The sequence below is a fragment of the Mobula hypostoma genome, chromosome 22 (assembly GCF_963921235.1).
Source record: "Mobula hypostoma chromosome 22, sMobHyp1.1, whole genome shotgun sequence".
Taxonomy (NCBI): domain Eukaryota; kingdom Metazoa; phylum Chordata; class Chondrichthyes; order Myliobatiformes; family Myliobatidae; genus Mobula; species Mobula hypostoma.
This window is the reverse complement of record NC_086118.1, coordinates 25292985-25301323: the sequence shown is the minus strand read 5'-3', so window position 1 is coordinate 25301323 and position 8339 is coordinate 25292985. Positions and strand designations below refer to the sequence as shown.

The following is an 8339-nucleotide window of genomic DNA, read 5'->3' as shown; positions in this document are numbered from 1 at the left end:
TGTAGTTGCTTTCTTTCTTCCTTTTTGCTGCATCGATATGTTGGGACCAGGTTAGGTCCTCAGAGATCTTGACACCCAGGAACTTGAACTTACCCTTCCTGAAGTCCACAGTCAGCTCTTTCGTCTTACTGACGTTGAGTGTCAGGTTGTTGCTGTGACACCACTCCACCAGCTGGTACATCTCACTCCTGTACCCCTCTCGTCTTCATCTGAGCTCTGCCAATATCGGTTGTATCATCAGCAAATTTATAGATGATATTTGAGCTACACCTAGCCACATAGTCATGTGTACAGAGAGAGCAGAGCAGTGGGTTAAGCACACACTCCTGAGTTGAACCAGTGTTGATTGTCAATGAAGAGGAGATATTATCACCAATCCTATAGACTGTGATCTTCTGGTTAGGAAATCAAGGAGGGACAGAGTTCTGTAATGTATGATCAGAATTGTGGGAATAATAGTGTAAAATATTGAGCTATAGTCAACAAACAACATCCTGACATAGGTGTTTATATTGTCCAGGTGAACTGAGGCCATGTGAAGAGCCATTGAGATTGTGTCTGCCGTAGACCTCTCGTGGCGGTAGGCAAATTGCAGTGGGTCCAGGTTCTTGCTGAGGCAGGAGTTAATTCTAGCCATGACCAATCTCTCAAAGCATTTCACCATAGATGTAAGCACCACTGGGCAATAGTCATGAAAGCAGCTTACACTATTCTTCTTAGTCACTGGTGTAGTTGTTGCCTTTTTGAAGCAAATGGGAACTTTCAACCATAGCAGTGAAAGGTTGAGAATGTCCTTAAATATGCCCACCAAGCTGGTTGGCATGGGTTTTCAAAGCCTTACCAGGTACTCCATCAGGGCCTGCCACTTTGTGAGGATTCAGACAGTCTAACAGCAGCCCCTGAGACAGAGATCACAGCTGCAGCGGTGATCTTTACAGCTGTGATTATATTCTCTCTTTCAAAGCCATGCAATTTGCCATGTAATAACAAGAGTAAATCTGCAGATTCTGTAAATCCAAGCAACACACACAAAATGCCGTACACTTTTCCAAAGATGCTGCCCGGCCTGCTGAGTTTCTCCAGCATTCTGTGTGTGCAATTTGCCATGTAACCTATTTCCTTCACACTTCCATGACACTCGCCAGGTTTGTCCGTGTACCTACCGTACCTATGAGGAGTAATTCACAGTGGCCAACAACCTCACTGGTCACTGGTCCTTGGAATTTGGGAGGCACACCCACAGTCAGAATGTGCAATCTTTACCTGGCAGCACTCGAGAAATGGATTGAATTTGGGTCACTGGAGTTGTGAGAAACCAGTATCTACATACAAACAATACCATTGTGCTGCCCCTGCCAGAGGCAACATTATATCTACAGTACATCTCCCTGTGCGCATATATTCACAGGGAGGGTACAAATCTAGTTTGATTAATCCTTGTTGAATGAGAAAGGATTAATCAGACTAAGATTAATCTTTTTTTATTCAACATTCCTGGACCCAATTCGTGCTATCTCAGGAATCAGCATTTCTTTAACCTCCTGATAGCTGGAGAGTCTAGTTTTACCACTGTGATGGAGCACAAAAAGCACTGCAGATGCATTCGTGCTCACTTCTGTTGTTTGCAACATAATAATAAAAGGGAAAAGCTGAAATATAAATTCTTATCATGGGGTTTTCTAGCAAATTACACAGACTTGCTCTGTATTTGTGTCCAGAGAGTTTTTTAATTGTCTGAATCTGCCTGTTGAATTCCTACATTCACAATGGCTGAACACCAGATGCACAAGTAATTGATTCTTCTTATTGGGGTTGACTGATTAAATTTCCCCAATTTTAAATCTTTTACATGTCAGAACCTTGATCAAGATCTTTGTTTTGCAGCAAGTCATGTTTGATAAATTTAGAGACTATTGTAAATAATATGGATCTGCAAACTCTTGCTTTCATTCCACATACAATGACCGAGTAGTATCTTTATGATTATTATTCTTCTTAGGCATAATTCTTTCTGTAAAATATTTTAATGCAAATTACAGAAAAAAAGCTTATTTTAAAATTGCTTCGGAAGCAACACCGAGATGTACAAAATAGATTCTGAAGATTCAATAAAGTGCAATTTCAGGAAATTTTCTCATAAAGGTCTTGAGCCTCCCAGCTTCCGTTTTCAAACTGAGAGTGCTTTCTCAGAGCCAAATTAACACTTATTACTGGATCTTTAAATACCTAATCTGAATTGAATAATTTAGCAGACTGAGCTCATCAGTGGGGATGGTAGAATTATCTTCAATATCTCCAAATGAATGCAGGGAAGGCTGACGGCCTGAGCCATGACCTTGAGCAACAGCTGCAGAAAGAGAGCTCGCTACCCACGTCTCGATTTTAAATACAAGCATTGCTGCAGAGTTGAAAAGAAAATGATTTTGCCGAGACAGTCAAGAGCCATAGGGAGTGGAACAGAACAAAAGTTTTAAGTCGATCGGAAATGAGGAAGAGCCGGGGCTGTCGTCTCAAATGCCTCATAAAAAAGCAGGAAACGGAGAAGTGAAATAACACGCACACGCAAAACGCCGCTACAGCCCAGGTACTGCAGTTTTGCATGTGTTTACATTAAAGAGAACTAGAACTGCCCTTTAAAAAACTCTACCGGGCGCTGCAGACTAGACTCTTGTTTGCTATGTGTACAGTTGCCAGGTAGCGAACACACAACATTGCCAATGGCGTCGAATGCTAAACGGCGGGCACGAAGCATCCGGTTTGAAATCGGCGATTTTACATATGAATACCGGGTGTCCATGTTAATGCTCCTGCTATTGAAGCAGAGGGAACAGAGAAAGGTTTGTATTTATCATTTGTCTTCACTCTTACCGTCAAATCAATAAAACTCTGTTGCACTTCCAATCATGCTCTACATTAATAATGTTGCGTGTGCTTAGTTGTTACACCCTTTGTTTCCTACACTAAACCGTTTCACAATCTACATTATAGGAGACTTGAAGCAGTCTGCACAGAGGAACACGATTTCATAGTCTAATACCACTCAAGGTGAATTTTCGGGGTCCAACCAAGAAATTTGATTAAATTATATAATTCATGCTGTGCAGATTTGAGCATACCCCTCCGTTAATATTTACAAAACGCAAATGCTTCAGTGTACTAAACATTCAGACAGGGACCGGTGCGGCATTGTGTCAACAAGAGTCAAACATATACCCTGAACTGGTGTTCAGTGCTGGGCTTTAGTTTTCTGACCGTACGCTGGGGTGAATGAAGATCACATATCAAGTTTTTAATTCTACTGCAAGAGAATTCAGCGTAGCCTAACGGTGCCGAACCCGGCACCTACCAACACTTGCCGACCGGCATCTTTCGGGTTTTAGATGGGTGGGCTGAAATTCATACCGCGCCTTCCTCAAGGATGCCGCAACATTCATATATAAACAGCAACAATTTATTTATGAGATTCTGATATTTTACCTGCACGGTGCCGGGTTGCAGGCAAAACAAAAAGGGCCAACATTATAACGAGGCCAAAGCATCCAAACTTCTCAGAAAGGCGCAACTGCAAACCACTGAATCTGGACAGCCACACTTACAGGTAGTTGCAATGGGAAGATAATCCGAATGTTTGTGGGATTGCGCTGCTGATGGAGATAGGGGTAATAATGCATGCAAAAACTGAACACGCCGTTAGATGAATGGCAGACACTGGATTCCAGGGGAATATTGCCCAAGGCTTCACAGCAGACGGACCCTCATCCATACAGCCAAACATAGGATTACAGAGAGAGGAGGAAACCAGGTTAATCTGTTGCTTGAGCAACAGGTTTCAATGCCAAACTATCAACAGAACATTCAGAATGCCAAAACAACAAATAAATCGCCGCTGACAAGCGAATTAATGAAAGAAATGGGAGGAAGGGCCGAACCCACGCTGCCTGGACACAGGCACCGCTTGTAAATCAAACGCTTTTTAAATTGTGTTTCATAGCTCCTTGAGAGGCAGGGCGAGTTATGCTGAGATTTCCTTTAATACAGTACCAGGAATAGATTTCGGCCGGTTTACCCGGGGCAGGGCAGCACGAACATTGCTAACTAGGGTCTGATTTATTTTGAATGGGTTGGGATTGAGTGTAAGGTAAGAGCCGATAAGAAATGCCCTCGACAGGAGACGCTGGCGGGAAAAGCAGGCGTTCCAAAGGATTGCCGAGGAGCGATAGGACCAATGTCTTGCAACGCCTCTTGGACAAGAGAACCGTATCCAGCTCTAAAGAGGAAACGGTTGGTTTATTTTATACAGGAGATGCATGAATGGTGTAGTTTCTAAATAGGGCGCATGTCACGGTGATTGTACTAATTTGGTATTTCTACTGCCCTTTAGAAGTCACTTCTCCACAGACTAATCCTTCTGTCTAAAATACACCCCGACTTGGCTGACAAAAGAGAACTGGGAGGTAAGAATAATTTTATTGGAAAGGAACGGTTTCTTGAACTTGATTGGAAGTGTAGGATGTGGTTGAAAGTGCTTGAAAGACACGACTCAAACTTCCCAAATGTAGCAGCGTTTTAACATCAGCTAAGCAGAGCGTGAACACCTTTGACAACTTCAACATAAGTACATCAACAATTGTGAATATTATATAATAACAAAACTGCAGATGCAGACAGCCTGAAATAAAAACAGAAATCATTGGGAGTTCTGCCGGCCAGCCGGCAAGTGGGGCAAGAGAAGCAGAATTTAAACCTTGGACTGAAATATTAATTTGGTTTCTGTTTCCACCGATGCTGTCCAATCTGCTGAGTAATAAAGTTGAGTGTACTTAAAAAACAATGAATTACCTGCCTACGGAAAGAGCCAGGGCATTACTCCAGACTTGTTCCTTAAGTTCCGTGTGTTCATATGGCTACTTTTTCATTTAATATCATAAGACACAGTATAGCCTGAATGATTAAAAAGAGTAGGCAACCATTAAAAAGCCATAAACAAATCATTCATTTAAATTATTCATTCAAGGTTGCAATCACTTTATAAAGATATAGATACGGGATGAAAGTCCACTGCCATTGGCTAAAGCAGGATTGTGACTAGATTACCCTCAAGCAGTTACTTCATTCTCCCTAAAATGATCTAAATCAGGGAAATTATAGTTCAATTATTACCTACAAAATTAACTCCTCCTCCACCGTTTAAGTTGGTGATATTACCTTGTACATTGCCCCGGGTGTAAAATAAAATATAGTTGGTTAATGACTATAGGTTGCACAACATCTATGCAAATAAAAACAAGTTACAGTGTGCTATTTCCCAGTCATTGACTAATGGCCAATATGACTGAATTAGTTGGAGGTGAACAGCTGAGGATAGCAATGGACTTTAGAACATAGGGACAAGTTGATGGAATTGGAAGACAGCTTGCCAATAAAATTTTATTATAGAAAATGGGAAGTCGAGGAAGAATGGAATATGTTGATACCCGTACAAACGAGAAGGAAAAATTACACATAGAGGTAGATTTGTATAGTTTGTTGGAAGTGAAATGGCCAATTGAGAAAGAGGTGAAAAAGCATTTGGGATCTTGGACTCGTTAAATATAAGGCTCTAAAAATAAGGTCTTGAGTGCAAGAGTGTGGACTCATGATGAACTTTTATAAAGCTCGGATTTGGTTCCATTTGCATTATTGAGCTCAGTTCTGGGCACTTTAGCAAAGACATGAATGCAATGAAAGGGGAGATTTAACAACATAATTTCAGGAATGAAAGATTTTAGTTATATGGATTGACTAGAGAACATCAGGCTGTTCTTTTGAGAAGGAGGAATTTGTAAAGAGATCTGATAGAGGAATTTAAAATATTGAAGCATGTAGGCAAGGATTAACTGTTCCCATTAGTAGAAGGATTTAAACCTAAGGACACAGGATGGTGGGATTGGCAAAAGAATCAAAAGTCATATAAAGTAAAAAGTAATTACCCTCTGAGTGCTTAGAGTTTAGAACGCACTGACAACTGTGGTAATGGAGGCTGATTTACTATGGGTGTTCTGAGGAGAGATGATAAGAATGAATTTGCAGAGCTATAGGGAGAGGCCAGAGGACTGAGACAAGTTAGCTTTCAGCTTTTCCTTAATAAATTTACTTCAGGTCCATAAAGCAATAAGGCCATAAGACATAGGAGCAGAATGAGGCCATTTAGACAATCGAATCTCTGCCATTCCATGATGGCCGATCGCAGATCCCACTCAACCCCATACACCTGCTTTCTTGCTGTATCCTTTGATGCCCTGACCAGTCAGGAAACAATCAACTTCTGCTTTAAATAAATGCATGGACTTGGCCTCCACCGCAATCTGCGGCAGAGCATTCCACAGATTTACTATTGTCTGGCTAAAAAAAAAAAATCCTCCTTACTTCTGTTCTAAAGGGTCATCCCTCAATTATGAGGCTGTGCCCTCCAGTTCTGGATATTCCTACCATAGAAAACATCCTCTCCACATCCACCCTATCTAGTCCTCTCAACACTCGGGAGGTTTCAATGAGATCCCCATGCATTCTTGTAAACTCCAGTGTGTACAGGCCCAAAGCTGTCAAACGCTTCTCATATTTTAACACCTTCATTTCTGGAATCATTCTTGTGAACCTCCTCTGGACTCTCTCCAATGACAACACATCCTTTTTGAGATATGGGGCTCAAAACAGTTGACAATACACCAAGTGCGGCCTGACTATTGCCTTATAAACCTCAACATTATCTCCTTGCTTTTATATTCTATTCCCCTTGAAATGAGTGCCAACAATGCATTTGCCTTCTTTTCCACAGACTCAACCTGTAAATTAACCTTCTGGGAGTCTTGCATGAGGCCTCTGCACCTCTGATGTTTGAACCTTCTTCCCATTTAGATAATAGTCCGCTCTATTGTTCCATCTATCAAAATGCATTGTCATACATTTCACAACGCTGTATTCCATTTGCCACTTTTTTTGCCTATTCTTACAATTTGTCTAAGTCCTGCTGCAATCTTATTGCTTCCTTAGCACTACCTACCCCTCTATCTATCTTCATATCATTGGCAAACTTTGCCACAAAGCCATCAATTCCGTTATCCAAATCATTGACAAACAATGTGAAAACCAGTGGTCCCAATACTGACCCCTGAGGAACAGTAGTAGTCACCGGCAGCCAAACAGAAAAGGCCTCTTTTATTCCCATTGGTTGCTTCCTGCCTATCAGCTATTTCGCTATCCATGCCAGTATCTTTCCTGTAATGCTATAGGATTTTATCTTGTGAGACTTGGATGAGTCGGAGACAGGAATGGTTACTTCAAGTGCCAGGTTTTAGATGTTTCAGAAAGGACAGGGAGGGAGGCAAAAGAGGTGGGGTGTTGATCAGAGATAGTGTCATGGCTGCAGAAAAGGTGGACACCATGGAGGGATTGTTTACGGAGTCTCTGTGGGTGGAGGTTAGGAACAGGAAGGGGTCAGTAACTTTACTGGGTGTTTTCTTACAGGCCACCCAATAGTAACAGGGATATTGAGGAGCAGGTCCGGAAACAGATCCTGGAAAAGTGTAATAATAAGAGTTGTCGTGATGGGAGATTTTAACTTCCCAAGTATCGATTGGCATCTCCCTAGAGCAAGAGGTTTAATTGGGGTGGAGATTGTTAGGTGTGTTCAGGAAGGTTTCTTGACATAATATGTAGATAAGCCTATAAGAGGAGAGACTGTACTTGATTTGGTATTGGGAAAAGAACCTGGTCAGGTGTCAGATCTCTCAGTAGGAGAGCATTTTGGAGATAGTGATCATAATTCTATCTTCTTTACAATAGCATTCAAGAGAGATAGGAACAGACAGGTTAGAAAAGCGTTTAATTGGAGTAAGGGGAATTATGAGGCTATCAGGCAGGAAATTGGAGGCTTAAATTGGAAACAGATGTTCTCACGGAAAAGTACAGAAGAAATATGGCAAATATTCAGGGGATATTTGTGTGGATTTCTGCATAGGTACGTCCCATGAGACAGGGAAGTTATGGTAGGGTACAGAAACCATGGTGTACAAAGGCTGTAATAAATCTAGTCAAGAAGAAAAGAAAAGCTTACAAAAGGTTCAGAGAGCTTGGTAATGTTAGAGATCTAGAAGATTATAAGGCTAATAGGAAGGAGCTTAAGAAGGAAATTAGGAGAGCCAGAAGGGGCCATGAGAAGGCCTTGGCGGGCAGGATTAAGGAAAACCCCAAGGCATTCTACAAGTATGAAGAATGAACTATATGAAGAGCAAGAGGATAAGACCTGAAAGAATAGGACCTACCAAGTGTGACAGTGGGAAAGTGTGTATGGAACCAGAGGA

The 8339-nt window shown here is 41.5% G+C and overlaps 1 protein-coding gene across 4 annotated transcripts in view; it reads left to right on the top strand.

The window, feature by feature from the left end:
• Positions 1-2336: 2336 nt before the first annotated feature.
• Positions 2337-8339, top strand: part of LOC134360225 (testis-expressed protein 47) — a 67827-nt gene continuing 61824 nt past the window's right edge. Inside the window, exons 1-3 of one of the 4 annotated variants that reach the window (XM_063074303.1) lie at positions 2337-2584; positions 2688-2837; positions 4382-4454. In XM_063074303.1, coding sequence (XP_062930373.1) covers positions 2718-2837; positions 4382-4454 — 193 coding nt within the window. In that variant the 5' untranslated portion in view covers positions 2337-2584; positions 2688-2717. Of the gene's footprint in view, positions 2585-2687; positions 2838-4145; positions 4282-4381; positions 4455-8339 lie in introns of those variants that run through there. The other 3 variants (XM_063074305.1, XM_063074304.1, XM_063074306.1) reach the window with 3 other exon arrangements.